The sequence below is a fragment of the Syngnathus scovelli genome, chromosome 2 (assembly GCF_024217435.2).
Source record: "Syngnathus scovelli strain Florida chromosome 2, RoL_Ssco_1.2, whole genome shotgun sequence".
Classification (NCBI taxonomy): domain Eukaryota; kingdom Metazoa; phylum Chordata; class Actinopteri; order Syngnathiformes; family Syngnathidae; genus Syngnathus; species Syngnathus scovelli.
Genome location: NC_090848.1, coordinates 1,977,630 through 1,995,872, shown reverse-complemented (window position 1 = coordinate 1,995,872; position 18,243 = coordinate 1,977,630). Strand labels below are relative to the sequence as shown.

The following is an 18,243-nucleotide window of genomic DNA, read 5'->3' as shown; positions in this document are numbered from 1 at the left end:
CTTGTATATGAGGCCAATAATTAACGAACATGCTCGCTCTTAACTGCTTACTGGTGTCAGCATTTCTGAGGACTCGATGATATTGATGATACTTAATTAAATATCATCAATTAAATATCATCAATTCCTCAGAAATGCTAGTCCTACTTGTGCAAAATGACATTCCAAAATGTGTCTGAATAGTTCCATTAAGTAACCATCCTAACGCAAGCTTGCCAGTTAATACACACAATAGTGACATCTAGTGGCCAACATCCGTATAGCTGCAGTATAGGTACAAGGACCATTCCAAGACCAACAGGTGCATGTTTTGTGCAAAACACTGACACTTCTTAGAAAGTCTCAAGTTCAACATCTAGGCAATTCTCACAAATGTTCATTCGGGCCGGATCTAAAACACAATCGGGGAATATTTTATCGCTGTCAAATTTCAAATTATTCGATTATTCGAGATACGTTGATTGTAGCAATATTTATTTTATATATATATATTTCATTTTAGAAAAGAGCCGCTGCTAAATGAACAAACGAATGAAAGAATGAAAGAATGAATGAAAGAATGAATGAATGAATGCAGCACCCCGTTGACAAATGTGACGTGTGAGGCAAAAACGAAATCCTATCCAGTAGGTGGCGGTAATGCGCCAAACGTTGATTTACCAAGCGCCAAATAAATTAAAAACAAGGCGAAGAAGAAGCACGACGCTGAATGCTGAATAGGCCACGACCGTGCCTGTCTTCTCGTTTTTTTCTTTCGTGTACTAAACCAAAAAAAAGTCGTCTTACGTAAGGCATTCAATGAAATTATTTATGCCACTTTTAGTGGGATCTATCGAAGAGGAGCTACCCAGAAGATCATCTACAGCGGGACGCTGGCGTTGATATTTTGACTTTTCCTCTCATTTTCACCAATTCCACACGGTAACGTCATTGTCTGCTAAGCGAGCTAGCCAACAGCAGTTAGCTTCCTGTTTTTTTTTTTTTTAACGAGCATCTAGAAACCGTAGAATTTTATAATCATTTACGCTAGCTGTGTTGTTTTTATCGCAATATACCTACGTGTTCGTTTATTTACATTGGTGTCGATATCCATTTGTAGACCAAAGCGAGGTCGTTGTCACAACGGGCCCCAAGCAGCTAATTAGCGTTAGCATCTAGCTACAACCGCCATTGAGCCTCTCGAGACTTTGTAGCGTGTGTGATTCGGCGACGCATGCTCAACGTTCGTGTTTACTAAATTGGTATACATCGTTAAGCGCCACACCCTGGTGTGGACTTTTTCGGTGTCTACAAAGCCTTAAACTTTCCATTTAGTGTGTAATATTAAATTAGTTGTGGTGCATGTGTGTGTAAATAAGCTTACTCTGATTTTAGGATCGACATGGCTGATGAGTTTGATGTTGAGGCCATGCTGGAGGCGCCATACAGAAAGGTGGGTTGAAAGGTCAAAGAAATGCTGATGTTCTACTCTTGAGCCGTTCATAATACTGTGACCGTTTACATGAATGTTGTGTGGTGTGTTTGAGTAAAAACGCTGTAAGTTTATAAATAAATCCGCATCTATCTCTCTTTATAGACTCCCCTAATGAATATCTCACCTCTACTCCCATGAATTCATCTTTGATTCCACTGTGAACTGTGAAAAAAAGGAAGGTAGTTATTGTGCATATACTGCTGTACTGTGGTTCACCGTAGGAGTAAAAAGAGATTCAATCCTAAAACACCCAGGCCCTATTCGGTTACAACAAGGTCAATACCAATGAGCGATAGGCCCGTCTTACCAGGCCAGCAAAGTTGGCAGTATTCAGCTTTATAATCTGCAATTTCAACAGATGGTAAGATCGTATCACTGCCTTGAAACTTTCGGAAAGAAGTTGGTCTGAAGTTGTACACCCACCCCTGTAAATCAGCAAAGGATTTCTTAAGAATCGTGCCAGTTCCATCTTTACATGATTGAATGTGTTTCTTTTGCTTATAAATATGAATACTGCCTCTTTGCCTCATTCAACTTGAACGTGTATCAGCATCTTCATTTTGCATGCTACACAACACCAGATAGCAGTGCTTTTATTTCTAGAGTGGCTTACATTAGTCAAGACGCTATCAATGGCACACCTTACGATAAACAGTATCTTGTGGAAGATTTTTTTTTTTTTCCTTTTTAAGTATCAATTTCTTTTTCTTGGGCGTCAATATTACTAAGAAGTGTAAATCCCTGTTTGCTTCAGGGCAAGATGTGTGACAGAGGTGGCATCGAGCTCTTACAGTCCAAGAACGAAAATGGGTGAAGATCACTGGACTGACACCAACCACAAAGGATCTCTTTTAGCCAACCCCCCCGCATCATGCGTGGTCACATGATTAGGCACAAATAGTGACATTGGTACGACTTGCAATTAGGGGGAAGGGTTGAGAAGAGCTGCCAATTGTCAGAGCCTCCTGAACTTCGCTAAAAGTTGTGTTGGGTCACCCTCCATCTTTGATTAAGAGTACTTTGCAGCCAAGTTAAGAACAGAAGGGGGTCGAAATTGGGGGGGAGGGGATGGACACCTGTCCAGGCACAGCAGAAGGACATTTGGAATTGTTATTCTTAATTGTAATATTTCTGCATTTTTCTCTGCTCCCACCCCTCCCCCTTTTACCATGACGACTTGAAATGTTACGTCTGCGTCCTCACGATGTTCTTCTATCGACCTTGCTTAGGATGAGGTCAAGTCTTCTCATGCAAATGGACACGATGGACAGAACAGGAAGTACGTTTCGCCTTTGCCGCTTCGAATGAACCGAGCGGCGGCGCGGCGTTAACCCGATTCTCTTGTCGAATGGCACGCAGGAAGAGGCGGAGCAAAAGCAGAAGCCCGGCCTCCAAGAAAAGGAGGAGCCGGAGCCGAAGCAAAGACAGAAAAAAAGCCAAGAAGAGGAGCAGGAGCCGGGAAAGAAAGCAAAGCCGCAACCGGGAACACCGGCGCTCTCGAAGCAAAGAGCGAGCTGGCCGCTACAAAGCCAGAAAGAGCCCAATGTAGGTGACCCGCAACAGTACGAGTCGTAAAAAAAAGTTTGCAACTCACTGATTTCTTCTAGTAGCAACTCTGACTGAAATGAAATGATCTTCGTTTCAGACGGAAGCGTTCCAAAAGCCGCACGCCTCCTGTCAAGAAAGAGAAGAGTCCCATCAGGTACAAAGTCCTCCTTTGTTTATGCTTAGGTGGGCTTCAGATTTCGCAGGAGTCGGGGGATTTTGGCCTTAAAGTGTCCTCCTGTTTCTTATGCTGGTGCAGGATCATTGGTAGAACTCTGACAGACCAGGTTCTTGTGTGTTTTTTTAGACAACCTATCGACAACCTAACACCAGAGGAGCGAGACGCCCGCACAGTTTTCTGCATGCAGCTGGCTGCTCGAATCAGAGCTCGAGACTTGGAGGATTTCTTCTCGGCTATTGGAAAAGTGAGTTACCTCGCATTTTAAATTTGGGGGAAAATTGAGGTCTGGAACGTTTTTTTTTTCACGTAGGTAAGAGACGTGAGAATGATATCAGACCGCAATTCCCGGAGATCGAAGGGGATCGCCTACATTGAGTTTGTGGAGTCGTCTTCTGTGCCCCTGGCCATTGGACTGACGGGCCAGCGGCTTTTGGGAGTGCCCATCATTGTCCAGGCATCTCAGGTAGGGGGGACCCACGTGTTGCTGTGTCCAAAATGCTCAACGGACACGACTAATGTTTCACACGTGCGTCGGCAGGCCGAGAAGAATCGAGCTGCCGCAGCGGCGGCCAGTAATCTTCAGAAAGGCAGCGCGGGTCCCATGCGGCTCTACGTGGGCTCGCTGCACTTCAACATCACTGAGGAGATGCTGCGAGGGATCTTTGAGCCCTTCGGAAGGGTCAGAACGGACTTGAATGCACACGTGAGGCGGAGCTTGGTCTGTGAGCAGATAAATGATGCTCCTTCTCTTGTGTCGGTGCAGATTGAGGGAATTCAACTTATGATGGACAGTGAGACTGGACGCTCGAAAGGATATGGCTTCATATCAGTAAGTGGAGGTCCTTTTCACATGTTGGTAACTTAAGCTTAAGGTTCAGAAACATGCGCGGGATCGAGACAAAGATCAATACCTGTCTTCATTTCCAAGTTTGCAGATGCCGAGTGTGCAAAAAAGGCCCTGGAGCAACTGAACGGCTTTGAGCTGGCCGGCCGGCCGATGAAGGTCGGCCACGTCACGGAGCGCTCGGACGCGTCCACCGCCAGCTCCTTCCTGGACAACGACGAGCTGGAACGGACCGGCATCGACCTCGGCACCACTGGGCGACTGCAGCTCATGGCGCGACTCGCTGAAGGTTTGAAATACAATATTTAGAGGTTTTTTTTTTTTTTTTCCCCCCGCCGTGCATTGACTGTGTGTTTTGGTCCTGAAGGAACCGGTCTAAAGATTCCCCCAGCTGCTCAGCAGGCACTTCAGATGACTAGCTCGGCATCTTATGGGAACGTGGCGCCCCCGTCAAGTAAGTCACAACGACCACTTAAATTGATCACACGATTGGTTGCTCACCATGAATCTTTTGCAGCTCCCGCACCAAGCCAAGCTTTGAACCTTCCTTCTCAGCCGCTGGCCACTCACTGCCTTCAGTTATCCAATCTCTTCAACCCACAAGCGTAAGTAAGCCTGTCAAAGCGTTAGAAAATATTGACGACGTTACCACCGACTGCTGACCTTGCGTTTGTTTGTTGTTCTTCTTAGAGAAAACGATCCCAGCTGGGCCATCGAGATCCAAGATGATGTCATTGAGGAGTGTAACAAGCACGGAGGAGTCGTTCACATTTATGTCGACAAGAACTCTGCTCAGGTGGGAATATTTTCTTTTTCCCACACACAGTTACTGCACACGCATCTCCATACGTGGACGAGACAAGCCAGGTGGAAAAAGTCTGCAAAAAAAAAAAAAAAGTCATTATTTTACAAAAGAGTAAATGCCAAGCAAAAATGGCATCCCGCAAGTCATACGAATCTACAAAACATTTTAAACAGAGATGAGACCCTTATTTTAGTAGTGACGAGCCGTCCATTTTGTTTTTGCGCAGGGTAACGTGTACGTCAAGTGCCCCTCCATACCGGCAGCAATGGCCTCCGTAAATGCGCTTCACGGACGCTGGTTTGCAGGTATGTGCAGCAGCACGACGTTTGCGTGTGATGAGCACAAGTATTCCACGACGGACAACGTCTTTTCCCGTTTTTCTCGTAGGTAAAATGATCAAGGCGGCCTACGTTCCCTTACCGACATACCACAACCTTTTCCCGGATTCAGTAACAGCAAAGCAGCTTCTAATGCCGACACGTCGATAATGAGGCGTGCTTCCGATCTTCAGTGTAAACATTTTTTTTGCATTGATTAAAATGTTTATGAAAAGGCCTAATTGAAGTTTTGGCTCAAGTTCATATGTACGCCGTTAAAAATGGACACTTTGAGTTTGCTTTCAACTTTGTGGCTGTGTGCTGTCAACTACCACCGAAGAAATCTTACAGGTCTGTTTTTTTTAAATATTCCTGTCATCTGCTTGTTATCTTGAGTATTTGTTGATTTAAAACAAATAGCAGGATTACTTACATGTGTTGGAAATTAGGGTCTCAAATACCAAAAGTATATCAATGTTGACAATAATGCTTTGTAACTTTTTACAGCCATAAATTCATTTTTAGTATGAAGGCTCTCAATAAACGTTTTCAAAACTCAATTGCTTGATGTGTTCTGTTCATTCAGGATTGCGATTTACGTAAATCCAAACTTTGAAATAAAGTTCACGAGCAAAGAGTGACAGTATACAGCTCGGAGCATAATATTAACTTGAAATTTAAGGATTAAAACCTGAATAGGGTGAGTTCCAGCACATGTGTCCAACTCCAAAAAAATATGGAATTTGTCATTTTCAATTTGAAATACAGTATTTACCATTTTCAACTGTTCCACCTACCACCGTTAAAAATTGTACCTGTATTGTTTTGTGATGCAATTTGTCATAAACAAAATTTCAAGCCATTGTCAGTTTTACTTTTGTTAATTTATTGCAAATGATCCTTAAATCTGAGTGAATTGTTTTACTTTGGAACTAAAGTATTTGTCATAAGTCAGTTTAAAATCTGGTTTAATCGAAATTTTATGTATCAAAGGTAATAGTGGTTCCTTGGTATCATTGCATACTTAACAATTAAGTAATTGTGCTGGTATTGGTCTGAAGAAAAAAAAAAAAGTGGTATCGAAACTCACCCGGAAATATTCCATGTTTGGTTTGTTTTACAGTCAGAGTGCTGCTGTAATGTGTTGAAATGACTCAAGACAGGTTTAATGCCTATATTGTGAACTTTATATTATAACAAAAGACGTTACAAAAAGAAAACAGCTTGCCAGTTCCAGCCCTCATACATTTTTCGTTTTTCCTTCCGTTTTGAAATGAATTTTACTCCTCGAGAAACTTGTCAGCACCTGTGAAGAAAACTACATAGTTAGCTTTTAAATAAACATACAAATGAGCAAACAGGCAAATAATTTAATATAAAAAATTGTGTTGAAGCGAATAAATAACATTCATTGATGTCAGGATAGCAACTTAAAGGAATTGCACAAAATTAGAATTAATACTGTATAAGTCAGACATGAACACTTGGGGGTCACATTAGCATCCATCCACTTAAAGAACTTTAACCGAATCAACATGGCTGACCTTAAATGATTCCTCCCTTTTTTGGGGAGCAGACCTTGGCCTGGTGAGCTTGCAAGACAGCAATGGCCTCCTCCACCTGATCCAAAAGAAGCCAGAAAAGAATGATTTGAATGTTCTTGCACAATCAGGGAGCAGTGTGACTTCCTGCCTTGGAGTGAAGCGATTCCGGTGATTCCAGCATGTGGAGCAGCTCCGAGTTGTCAATCTCCAGCAGCATTCCAGTGATTTTTCCCGCCAAGCTTGGGTGAAGGGCATGGATCAGAGGGTACAGACGCTCACCTGTAGCACATTGCGCAATATTTGAGCAATTGATGGTGAGGAACTGGAATGTTTTTTCCAAGGCCAAACCAACTTAATCCATTTTTTGTGATCCATATTTGATAGCACATAAGCAATCACACAGCATTTTTTGTTTGTATATTAGCGATTGACTACCAAAAAGTTGCTTCTGGTCCACAAGTGGAGCTGTAGCCAACATTGAGGTGGTGAGTGGCTCCAGTCCTTGAGCATGCATGGGTGGCTCCAACACAGGGGCAGGAACAACCTAAGGAAATTTGTAAACAGGTGAGACGAAGAAATGAATGACAGATTTAATTTAGCTGATCGTCAGCCAATTATGGAAACGAGATGTTTCAGGGCTTGGTGACTTGTCTGAGTACCTGTAGTCTGGTTACGGCCGGCATAGAAACGACCCGCTGTGGGTTCCGCATCGCCGATGACGAGTACTTGAATTGACCGCTCCTCGACGCAGCGGACAGGTCAGCTCGTCCACATGCCGTCTGGGTTCCGATGTTAACTGCTCAACGAAAGGTGCGTTTAAAAGCGCGCCACCCGCATCCCACCCGGCACATATGAGATGCTGTGACCGACTTGTCTTTTGCGTGGAACTGCAGACGCGCGGGGCCTGAGTCGAAGCCTGTCTCATCGTAGCAATGGGAGTGGAGCCCTGGCGAGGGGCGGAGCCGGCGATATACTGGGATGAGTACGGACCTGAAAAGATGCGGGCAGCGGCGTTTGTGTCGAGCTGCGCCTTTGGCGTTTCACGAGCCCGAGTCGTCACCTCACCTTGAACTCTCGGCGGCTGTCCTGTCCAGCGAGGCACGAATCTCATGTTGCTGACGGCGTTTTGCTCGTAGAAGCCGCGCGTGGTCGTCTGCTGCCAGATCAATTCAGGTGAAACCACCAAAAAAAATAACATCCGAAGAAATCAACGTGGGCCTACCTGCGGCACAGTCATGTAGTAATTGGTCTGATGGTAGGAATCAATGACGGGACTGTTCAAGCTCCTCAGAGTGGCCAGTCTCTGCATGTATTTGTTGGTGAGAATGGCTTTCCGCTCCTCCCGCCGCTGAGCCAGCGCCACGTACAGGGGCTTGGTAGCAATGATCCTGCCGTTCATCTCCGTTACCGCTTTCGTGGCCTCCTCGGGTGAAGAAAAGCAGACAAAGCCAAAGCCTTTGCTTTGGGAGCCGTCGGTCATGACCTGCGGTAGGTGAGAGGTCAATCGAGGACCTTGGTACTTGGGGGTTTGACGTACTCATCTCAGCACATACCTTTGCACTCGTTATGGTGCCGTAGGGGGAGAACTCCTTCCGGAGAATCTCATCATCGATGCTATCGTCCAAGTTCTTCACATACAGATTGACACCCTGAAAAGAGACAGTTGTCAAGTTAACGGCCGAGACAGAAGAGATGGCAATGTTTTGAAATAAATGAAATCATCAACTGTACCTGATAGCGCTGGATGCGGTCCTGCTTGATTTGGTCAAACCTGCGCTTCAGCTCTCCCTGACGTTCCAGCCGCTTTTGAGCCCGTCCGACGTAGAGGAACTTGCCGTTGAGTTCCTTGCCGTTCATCTCCTCCACTGCCTGGCGGAAAACAAAAAATGGGTCACCAAGAGGATTTTGCTTCAACAATCTAGTTGTGGTTTAATAATGACTGTTTCATTTCATTTTGTGAGCTTGCTCAAATTCACTTTCATCTTTCAAAAGACTGGATGCATCAGCTTCTTCTCATTTTCTTCAAAGCCACGAGTTAAAAAAAAAAAGGAACTCTGGCAAAATAGCTCCATGAAACCAGAAAAAGCAAATCATCTCCATCTATCAGCTAACAAGTCGAAATCTTGCTAACCACCCACACAAAAAAATTTTGTGTGTTATTATTGCAGTCTCACCATTTTTGCTGAGTTGCTTTTTCCCTGTTGACGTTTGAACATGGACATACCGGCACAATTAAATAACCAACCAAAAAGCCAGAGAGAAAGTAAAATCATGGACATGAACTGGCCACAGAAACTTCCCACGCTACCTTTTGCGCATCCTCGTGGTTAGCGTAGTTGACGAAGCCAAATCCGCGTGAACAACCTTGCTCGTCCTTCATCACGCGTACACTCAGAGTCTTCCCTGAAAGAAGTCATCCAGAGATTGAGCTCATTTATCAAGAGCAAATGTTATTTTGGATCCTCACCAAATGCAGAAAAGTCATATTTTAGATTCTCATCTGTGTAGTCTTCGCCAAAGTTCTTTATGTAGACGTTGGTGAATTTCATGGCTTTACTGCCGAACTCCTGCTCTCGGTCCTTGCGGGATTTGAAGTGGCCGACAAAACTGAAAGAAAAAAAACAAAAAAACAGAATTATTACAAAGCTGACAGATGAATGGAAATCAGATATTATTGTACTCACACTTTTCTATCATTCAACAACATTCCATTCATGGTCTTAATGGCGCGGTTTGCGGCCTCTTGAGTCTCAAAGTGAACAAAGCCGTAACCTTTTGAACCTTTTTCATCACAAACAACCTAGACGGGAAAAAAAAGTATTTAAGATTTGGACTTAGGGATGGGCAATTCATCAATTTTAGCTTCTCTCCATTTTAAAATCACAAAACAGGATCACACACAGGCAATATAACAATCTGTGAAAAATGTGTTACATTAATATAGCTTAATTGCAATTTAAGACATTTTGAGCTCAATGAATAAATCGCTTTTGTTAGGCGTGACTTCAATCAAAATAATTGTAACTATTATTTATTCCAATATCACCCAGCCCTACAACGTATCAATTTAAACCACAACACGGCACTCACCTTGCAGGACAAAATATTGCCAAAGGCTGAGAAGGTATCATATAATGCCTTGTTGTCAATAGTGTCATCCATGTTCTTGATGAAGATGTTGCCCACGCCAGACTTTCTGAGGCCCGGGTCACGTTGAGACCACATTATTCGGATCGGGCGTCCCTTCAGAACATCGTAGTTCATCGTATCCAAAGCACACTCCGCTAAAAGTCCAAAAAACGTTGGATCGAAATAACATCAAATACATTATATTTATACCGAAGTCTGTTTGAATTTGCAAAAAAAAAAAATGGAACTTCACCATCCGCTGGTTGCTGGAAATTTATGTAAGCATATCCCAAGGACCTCCGCGTGATGATATCACGACACACACGGATTGACATGATTGGCCCAGCAGGAGAAAACTTTTGGTACAGCATGGCCTCCGTAACATCTGGATGCAGGTCCCCGACGTACAAAGAGGCAAGGGGATAAGTCGGTCCACTGTTGTTCATTGTAGATGTTGGCTGGTTCGAGAGAGGAGGAAAAAAACAAGCACCCAGTTCATCAGCCATGCACTGAAGTCAAACAGAAGCTTTGGTGACACTAAAGCAACATTTTTGTTTTCATTTAAAAAGGGGCAAATAAAGACAGCCTAACATCGGTGACGGGAAAATTAAGTTATAAATAGATTTAATGTGATATTTTGATTACCATGTTTTTTCCTCCATCACGTGATCGCAAACATCCATTGTCATCAAAATCCATTTTGGCCTCTTTTTATACTTATAAGAACTAAAACTAATGATTGCCTTTTGTCACTTATACTGGCTTAATTCAAAATTATGGTTCGATGGGAGCAAAACTGAGAAGCTCAAAGTAGCTTGATGCGGTTCTACAATAAACGATACTTCAGTTGAACTTTGCTAATAGCCCTGACATATCTTAGCAAAAACATTACAAAATAAAGTCAAATTTAATATTAAAAATTTGGTTTGAAACTAGGTGCGGATTATTAGAGGACTCTCAACAATTTATTTGTTGAAGGTTAAAAAAGAAAAACTAGCGTTTTAAAAATGCCGCGCCCGAACGAAGACTACATGTGCTAATCATATGTTAATGATACTTGACATATTCGTGGTTCGGAGTGTCTAATTCGTAAATAAAAGTATAAAACCACAAAATGTGCTGTTACTTACAGCTTTTAAAGAGCCCAAAAGTTGGATTTCGTTGGACATTAAGAGTTTCTCTGGTCGAGACGGAGCACATTTCCTCAAAAGCGGGAGGCTATATTCGTTTAATTGCTGCGGAGGAACACCTGCACCAGTCCTCAAAGTCACTTAATATGGCCGCCAACTCCGCAAGAGAAAGTAGTGCTTGAAAACAAGCCATTCAAATGGGGCCCCCTAGTGGCGTTCACATGCAAAGCACAACTATGGCCAAAGTTCCGTTTGAGCTTGCTTTGACCAAATTATATAAAACGACAATGGATTATCTTAAACGAAACTTTATTTCACTGAATTGGTCTTTGACACGTTCCTATGTATTACATGTATAGTGAAACTAGAATGGTTTTAAGATACATAAACACAAAGCTAGAGTTACACCAACCATTGTTTATCTCCAAGTCATCGTTGCTTTTTAAGAACTATTCTAAATTTTCACAACCACGTGTGTGCACTGGGTAATAGACTGTTACAGAAGCAATTTTTTTTTTTTTTTTTAGCCATAAGACTTGTCAGTAAAAACAAAGCAAGTAAATACCAGATATACAGACAGGCTTCGTTCCACATTCACTAACTGCATTTTCATCAAGCATAATGAAATGGACTTTTTCTTTTTTTTTTTTAATGAACAAAACATTTCAATTCCTTGGAGCATTGTCAGAAGAAACAGCGTAATAACGTGGAATGGTGTCTTCAACTACAAGATGTGGAATGTAGTGGTGATACACAGTATTGTGACACTGAGCCTCTTTCCAATGAGATGAAATTGCACCTTCACGTGATTTTCGCGGGTCATCGTTCCGACTTTGTCTGATCTCAACTGGTATTTGCTAACACCGATGGTAAAAATAGAATCGAGAGGCTGTGCCGGACGCAAAAAAAGCATTTTGTTGCCGAGACAACGCCTGAAGATGTAATTCTGAAAGCAAGATTGATTAAAGTGAGGTCAACAACTAGTTTTCTGTGGATATTACACACAAAGGATAAAATAACCTGCAGCCACATTAGACGGTACGCATCACTTACGAGTGAGTCATTCTACTTAAGTTTTGCAAAAGAGGGGGGTTGGGGGGCGGGGGGGTAATGCCTTTTTTTTTTTTGGAGAGGGAGCCTCGCGATGCAAATGTCTGAATAATGTGAAACGTGATCATTTAAGGGGGTCCCTTTCGGTCGAGGCGCATTCCACTCGGATGTCAGTGTCACAATACAGCCTGCCTCCTTTCGTTCTGTATGAGCCCACAGCAGAATTGCAGTTAAGTCGAATATGGGATTGTACGTGATTCCGGAAAAAAAGTCAAAAAAACGCAAACTGCTCTTGGGGGGGGGGTTTGTGAAGCAAATGGAACACCTACCATCACAGTGTTTGCCAGTTTCATTACCATACAATAAAACCCATACAATAAAACCTGTAAATACCATGATGAATCACAATAATAAAAGTAACAAAAAAGAAGCAGGGGGGAGGGGGGAAAATGAGCCACAAACGAGCCGGGACAAAGGAATTTGGAAGGACGATTAGAATTCACGACACCCCCCCCCCCCTCATACACAAGATGTCTCTCAAACAAGTGCGCGCACACAATTTTTTTTTTTTTTTTTTTAACACTCTCACCCGCTCCCCACGAACGTGCAGACGTACACACAGAGCTAACGAAAAACAATACGAATTTCTACAAAATGACTGAACGTACTAACAACTGAAAATGACCCTGTCGCCTCGCAGTGAACTGAGAGGGGTAAACTAGTTGGTCAGGAGCAATTCAGGCTGCTTGTCATACAGAAGAGGGAGGGGCTGATGGAGTGGAAGGAGGGGGAGGGAAGGGGAGAAGGGGGGGGGGGGGGGGATGTATATAAGCTGTCTGTGTTTTAAGATAAGAGTGTATGTGGATTAACAGTGCAATTCCTTTAGTTTTCCCCTTCTCCGGTCTCCCCCTCGTCGCCCTGATTTTCTGATGTCCACAGCTGCAAAAGAAACAAGAGGCACGGTTGGAAGTTGTCATGTCAGAGCTGTGGAGTGAACGACGAGGCGCGATTGGACTCACAGTCAAGTTGTCCCTTAGTAGCTGCATGATCAGGGTGCTGTCTTTGTAAGAGTCCTCGTTCAAAGTGTCAAGCTCGGCGATGGCTTCATCGAATGCCTGAAAAGGAAGAAATGGTGACTTCAGAGATTTGTTTCTTAAAACGTGAGCAAAGAGTCATACTCGATTGGTCAGACTTTACGCCGATAGTTTCATACTTCAAATGTAATTATTTGTAGGGCATAAGAAGTCTCATTTAATATACTCGGTGTTTTCCCCATTCAAAGTTGTTAACAATAGTTCTTTGTGGCGTGAGCATATTTGCCTGATCAAACATGGCGAAAAATGGGCGTGACCACAGCCAACCTTTTCCTGCGCCCCTTTCATTTGTGTAGCATTCGTTTGCCTCAGTATGTCTCACTTTTTATAAATAGAACGTTTGTTTTGAACACTTATCACACCTCTGTTCGATTATTGTGTTTTTGCTTTTAAAACGAGTCTCGCCTTAGGAGTCACTCGTCAGGCTGCCAACGCTGCCCTCTGTTGGTCAGAGTTAAACATTGCATCCTCTTAACCAGTAATACTGCATGTTAATGTCCCCCCTCGTTATAATTATTTTTTTTACTTCTCTAGAGACATTTTTCCTCAATTGACTGCAGAGGGCACTTGGTGTCATCAAAAAAAAAAAAAAGTTCACACCGTCTTTGCCAGACTGCAGGCCTTTTCTGGGTTGTTCTGGATCTCATAATAGAAGACAGAGAAGTTGAGGGCCAAGCCAAGCCTAATGGGGTGTGTTGGCTGCATATCCCCCTTGCTAATGTCGAAAGCTTGCTGGTATGCTTGCTGGGAATTATCGACGGTATCTGGAGACATAAATTTTTTTTGTTATGGTCATTGAGAGTTTTCCCAAACAATGCTAACAATCACGTCCTTCCTTACCCTTCTTAGCATCTCCGGATGCGACCTCAGACAGGTATCTATAATAGTCGCCCTTCATTTTCAGATAGAACACCTTGCCTTCGGAACTCCCAGCGTTGACAATAAGGTACTTGTCCAGAAGCCCCTGAAAAATCAGCGTTTGAGATCGTCAGAGCAAATGAAAGGTCAAAAACCGCACGGGAAAGTCGAACTGTCTTACCAGCACATCGTGGCAGATTTCCTGCAGCTCAGATTCGATCTTCTCCCGATATTCACGAGCCATCTGCTTCTTCTTGTCATTGCCTTCAATTTTCTGCTCAATGCTGGAGATGACGCGCCAGGATGAGCGGCGCGCTCCGACCACATTCTTGTAGGCAACCGAGAGAAGGTTGCGCTCCTCGTTTGACAGCTCCGTACTTTGCTCCGTCACACTCTTCATGGCTGCGGCCATGTCGTCATAGCGCTCAGCCTGCTCGGCAAGCTTGGCGTTCTGTACCAGGTCGTTCTTGTCCATTTTCTAGTTTGGAGGATAGAAAATGTTAGTCAATGTACATCAATGTAAAGTCCATCATTCTAAATTAAATGCATTTTTATTATTGTAGAAGTGTCTGCTGCGGAAAATGAATAACTTATACTTAATTGTGGTCAAAATTATTACGAAAAAAGTATTTTTTAAAACTGGACACTTTATATTAATTAGTGACTTTGTACTTTTGTATTCACTGTGTTTTAAAAATATTTGGCCAATTAAAATGATCCTGATAGTATTCCCTTATATATTGATTTTGCTTAGATTTTTCGCATGGGAAAAAAATATGTGCACTGCTTTACAAATTTAGAGAAGCAGTGATTTCTTGAACCCATCAAAAAAATGTACATTCACAAGTGAAATTTAGGGGAAATTGTCCAGAAATATCATTTGCGAAAGAAGGCATTTGGTCGAAGAGTGCGGATGAGCGCCGCAAACTGGGCCCCTTGGCAAGTGGGTCAACCTTGCATTTGCTCAAGTTAGCCTCAAGCTAATTACAAGCGCACTACCCAATGGTGTCCGTTAGCTCAATTTTGGCAGGAAAAAAAAAATACCAGTCTATAAATAGCTACTTATCCCGATTTCTTCTATGTAGGAAATACTCGCACGGCGAGCTAATTAGCATTTTACCATTCAAAAATGAAAAGCATTTCTACAAGCACCCGCATCCATTTTACTGCTGTTCAAAGCTAATGTTGCTAACGGCGCTAGCGTAATGACACATTTGATTAACAGATATTAACGACGTAAATCCGTTTGTTACATTTCCATTCCATTCGAGCATTTAATAAAGGAAACCCAATGCTAGCATGGATGAAATTCGTCCGATGCATGTCGTTTAGCTAACGGAGCGGCCTGATGTACCGAATATCTACAACGTTCCGTTAGCTAGGCCACAGAAATAAGGTGGATTTAAAAAAAAAAAAAACTAACGCAGTCACGTTCTTGACAATTTGTTACAAATATGGAGATGACGGTGCACGGCGCTGCTTGGATGAGGAGTTAAAATCACAGCAGTGGTTTAATTTTTTTGAAATATGAAAACCTTTTTTTTTTTTTTTACCCCGTCCGCTATCCAACACAACACGGCCCGCTAAGCGAGCGCCAGTCAGTACAAAGTGTCACGGAATCGGAACGGAGGCTATGGTGTCGTTGGCTGGCGAGCTAGCCAATAGCATTAGCAGGCTAGCTAGTGTTAATGCTAATGCTAGTTAGCCTTTGACGAAGCCCAAGCTAGGTTGATGATGATGGCTCCTCAAAAAGGATTCAATTGGCCGCGACGGGGGAAAAAAACAGCATCGGAAATTGGCATCTGCACATAAGACTGTGATTACAGCTACGGTTTAAAATGAAAAACATCTTCCCCGAGTTGGACACACTTACAATATCGGCGACTTTTAATCCTGATTATTCTCAACTCTCCGTTAGACGTTTTAATGCCTCCGTGCTCCCGTCGCGCTCGGCGTATATCTCAGGGCAGAACCACTTCCGTTATGCCGCTACTTGCATTTCCTCTTTTCTCGCCACACATCTGCCTTACGTAAGACATTACGACGCTCATGACAAGAAATATAGAAATCGGATTGTCCAATTCGTCACGTTGTGTGTGTTTTTTAAATAATTATTATTCGATTGCTAATCTCACGAGACGACCTTTTTATATGAACGTCATTTTACTATTTGTACCTTAAAGTCAGACAGTTTATTGGTCAAAGACATTTCAAAGGTCAAGGTCAGCAATCAGATCTTTAATCTTCTTTTGGGGGAGAGTTTGTTTAAATTGGAGGACATTTCTGCCTGCCAACCGTGCATTCAAAGAAAAACACGCTTGTATAAATGATAGTTGTCCTGATTAATATCATCCATCCATTTTCTATATTGCTAATCTCCACTGGTTTCAAGGATGACTTAACGAGTTGATTCTTGACGAGAGGTAAAGTACACCCTGGATTGGTCGCCAGCCATTCATAGGGCACAGCTACATTCGAGGGAGATCATTTACTGACTTTTGGTTTTTGAAAGTATCCAGCAGAAACCCTTATATGGGACAGGAAAGACTTGCTAATTCCACTCAGGAAGCCCTGGGCCTGGATTCAAACCTCCAGTCTCAGGCAGTTGTGCCACAATGATCACTCAATATTATTTAAAATATCAATATTTGCTTGTCCCTCCTATCATTTAATATGGGTCATTCCTGACTATCTGTGCCAATCTGTACCCATTTACTGAAAACATTTAATCATGACACAAAATGAGCACAATGTAATACCTATTTTTCTATTGGTCATAATTAACTTTTTTTTTTCCCACCCAGATGTCCTTTTAAATGCTCCAAGGCACATTTTTATTTTCAGAGATATATTTTAGTGAAGGTATAATGAAGCTTTGAATTTGAATTTTCTGTTGTTTTTTTACTTCCATTCCTAGAAAACCATGAACCATTATTTTAAGCATACTATTCAAAACAATTCAGGCTTTATCATATACATTGTTGATCACAAGAAATGACAAAAAAAAATCAACTTAATTTGTCATGCATAATATAGTATATAACACTTTATTATAGACAATTCTTTCCAGGTCTTTGCAGGTGCATTTTGTATTTAAAGTCTCATCACACCTCACACATGATTATAAACATACAATGTCATTCATTTAAAATGTGAACTACATAAACTGTGCATGATTGTCCCATAACTTCATGGATTTTAGATGTGTGCTCCTGTGGCAAAATTCCAAAGGATGTGTCCATGATGAAATGTATCAAGTCCACAGAAGCATCTTTCATTTGGCTGAGGGCTCATTCACAGCTGTGCCACCATCTGCTACTTTTTGCTGGTACTCCCTCTCGGATTGTTTTCTTCTGTAGACGTCATCTGATAAGAAAAGGATGTAGATGAGACAGAAATCAAGTTAATCATAATGTTTAGGTGATCCCAGGACATTTTCTGCTACCCACCTCATGAAATTTCAAACAATTAATGCACAAAATGCTCCCGTTGCAACATTATAGTCAGCCTAAAACAAAATGTAGCTGAAGTAAAAGTTATTATTTGAAATTCCAAATAGTTTATGTGTGTTTTTTCCCCTCTTGCTCCTCTTATTTGTGTGACCTTGCCAAGTTGCACTTACAGAACGTTTCTTTTCCGATTCTCACGTTGATCATGATCCACTCCATGACACCTCCAATGCAAAAAAAGACTGGAAGAAATCGATACGGACCAAAACGACGTTTCCCAGGAAAGAGATCCAAAAAATACCGTAGTGTTGTACTCCTTTGAAGCATCCCGAACAACTATATATGTTTAAATAGATATAAATATGGGATTGTAGTATGTTCGTTTCGTAAATGCTCTTCCCACAAGAGGTGCGCTTGTTTTAATATCTGACCAAAAAAAGAAACACGGGCGGTATAGCGCTGATTGTGAACGTGTCTTCGAACCGCAGCAACATTACTTAGAAGCAAGCGCACCCATAACTGACGTCATATCCGGCAGCGCAGTGTTTATTTTCCGTTTAAACTAAACTACTAATATCCAAGCGGGATTAATTTAATTATTGACAGTTTAAACGGTTATATTTAAAATAACCTCTGGCTGCAGTTGTAAATAAGAAATTGTTCTGGTTTGCCTGGGTAAATAAAGGTTAAATAAAATAAAATAAAAAAAAACTAATATATTTTATTCGTTATTGACTAAATAGGACTTCCTATACTAGAGAACAGTAATAAAATTTTATTGCAAGTGACAACCGAATTGCGGTTGCACAATTAAAAAAAAAAA

The 18,243-nt window shown here is 42.1% G+C and overlaps 4 protein-coding genes across 6 annotated transcripts; 1 reads left to right on the top strand and 3 right to left on the bottom strand.

Moving 5' to 3' along the window:
• The first annotated feature begins 682 nt into the window (after positions 1–682).
• On the top strand, positions 683–5,726 carry rbm39b (RNA binding motif protein 39b). 2 transcript variants are annotated; one of them, XM_049755736.1, is made up of 15 exons: positions 684–921; positions 1,375–1,432; positions 2,704–2,753; positions 2,834–3,019; positions 3,120–3,176; positions 3,327–3,444; positions 3,511–3,663; positions 3,739–3,879; positions 3,964–4,029; positions 4,129–4,333; positions 4,412–4,498; positions 4,562–4,649; positions 4,735–4,840; positions 5,076–5,154; positions 5,237–5,726. In XM_049755736.1, exons 2-15 carry the CDS (start codon positions 1,382–1,384, stop codon positions 5,335–5,337), a joined length of 1,488 nt encoding a protein of 495 aa, XP_049611693.1. In that variant the 5' UTR covers positions 684–921; positions 1,375–1,381; the 3' UTR covers positions 5,338–5,726. The 2 variants fall into 2 exon arrangements, with proteins under 2 accessions (XP_049611692.1, XP_049611693.1); XM_049755735.1 differs by having other exon boundaries at positions 683–921; positions 4,412–4,649.
• A 604-nt stretch (positions 5,727–6,330) lies between these two features.
• On the bottom strand, positions 6,331–11,376 carry LOC125989395 (embryonic polyadenylate-binding protein B). 2 transcript variants are annotated; one of them, XM_049755731.1, is made up of 17 exons: positions 11,238–11,376; positions 10,970–11,203; positions 10,093–10,297; positions 9,801–9,994; positions 9,395–9,510; positions 9,178–9,317; positions 9,019–9,113; positions 8,442–8,579; positions 8,264–8,359; positions 7,933–8,193; positions 7,776–7,866; positions 7,581–7,700; positions 7,370–7,506; positions 7,146–7,254; positions 6,859–6,989; positions 6,711–6,786; positions 6,331–6,472 (listed from the first exon to the last, which is right to left on the bottom strand). In XM_049755731.1, the coding sequence occupies exons 2-16, from the start codon at positions 11,006–11,008 to the stop codon at positions 6,712–6,714; spliced, it is 1,947 nt and encodes a 648-aa protein (XP_049611688.1). In that variant the 5' UTR covers positions 11,009–11,203; positions 11,238–11,376; the 3' UTR covers positions 6,331–6,472; position 6,711. The 2 variants fall into 2 exon arrangements, with proteins under 2 accessions (XP_049611688.1, XP_049611689.1); XM_049755732.2 differs by lacking the exon at positions 11,238–11,376 and having other exon boundaries at positions 7,776–7,863; positions 10,970–11,112.
• On the bottom strand, positions 11,262–16,009 carry LOC125989401 (14-3-3 protein beta/alpha-1). Its single transcript, XM_049755745.1, has 6 exons — positions 15,845–16,009; positions 14,153–14,449; positions 13,954–14,077; positions 13,714–13,877; positions 13,039–13,134; positions 11,262–12,958 (listed from the first exon to the last, which is right to left on the bottom strand). The coding sequence occupies exons 2-6, from the start codon at positions 14,444–14,446 to the stop codon at positions 12,902–12,904; spliced, it is 735 nt and encodes a 244-aa protein (XP_049611702.1). The 5' UTR covers positions 14,447–14,449; positions 15,845–16,009; the 3' UTR covers positions 11,262–12,901.
• Positions 16,010–16,984: 975 nt separating this feature from the next.
• On the bottom strand, positions 16,985–17,877 carry LOC125989402 (ubiquinol-cytochrome c reductase complex assembly factor 5). Its single transcript, XM_049755747.2, has 2 exons — positions 17,594–17,877; positions 16,985–17,337 (listed from the first exon to the last, which is right to left on the bottom strand). Exons 1-2 carry the CDS (start codon positions 17,745–17,747, stop codon positions 17,246–17,248), a joined length of 246 nt encoding a protein of 81 aa, XP_049611704.1. The 5' UTR covers positions 17,748–17,877; the 3' UTR covers positions 16,985–17,245.
• Positions 17,878–18,243: the final 366 nt, after the last annotated feature.

What these genes read in the sequence shown, in the direction of transcription:
- LOC125989401 (XM_049755745.1), bottom strand. Translation starts at nt 14,446, where the DNA reads ATGGACAAGAACGACCTGGTACAGAACGCCAAGCTTGCCGAGCAGGCT. An exon ending in CCTGCAGTCTGGCAAAGACG is followed by an intron (nt 13,135 to 13,713) that starts GTGTGAACTTTT and finishes CTTCCTTTTCAG; the next exon opens with GCATTCGATGAAGCCATCGC. An exon ending in TACTAAGGGACAACTTGACT is followed by an intron (nt 12,959 to 13,038) that starts GTGAGTCCAATC and finishes TTTCTTTTGCAG; the next exon opens with CTGTGGACATCAGAAAATCA.
- LOC125989395 (XM_049755731.1), bottom strand. Translation starts at nt 11,008, where the DNA reads ATGTCCAACGAAATCCAACTTTTGGGCTCTTTAAAAGCT. An exon ending in TTTTGGGCTCTTTAAAAGCT is followed by an intron (nt 10,298 to 10,969) that starts GTAAGTAACAGC and finishes CTCTCGAACCAG; the next exon opens with CCAACATCTACAATGAACAA. An exon ending in CGGCCGTAACCAGACTACAG is followed by an intron (nt 7,255 to 7,369) that starts GTACTCAGACAA and finishes AAATTTCCTTAG; the next exon opens with GTTGTTCCTGCCCCTGTGTT.
- LOC125989402 (XM_049755747.2), bottom strand. Translation starts at nt 17,747, where the DNA reads ATGCTTCAAAGGAGTACAACACTACGGTATTTTTTGGATCTCTTTCCT. An exon ending in AATCGGAAAAGAAACGTTCT is followed by an intron (nt 17,338 to 17,593) that starts GTAAGTGCAACT and finishes TTTTCTTATCAG; the next exon opens with ATGACGTCTACAGAAGAAAA.
- rbm39b (XM_049755735.1), top strand. Translation starts at nt 1,382, where the DNA reads ATGGCTGATGAGTTTGATGTTGAGGCCATGCTGGAGGCGCCATACAGA. An exon ending in AATCTCTTCAACCCACAAGC is followed by an intron (nt 4,650 to 4,734) that starts GTAAGTAAGCCT and finishes TGTTCTTCTTAG; the next exon opens with AGAAAACGATCCCAGCTGGG. An exon ending in TCACGGACGCTGGTTTGCAG is followed by an intron (nt 5,155 to 5,236) that starts GTATGTGCAGCA and finishes TTTTTCTCGTAG; the next exon opens with GTAAAATGATCAAGGCGGCC.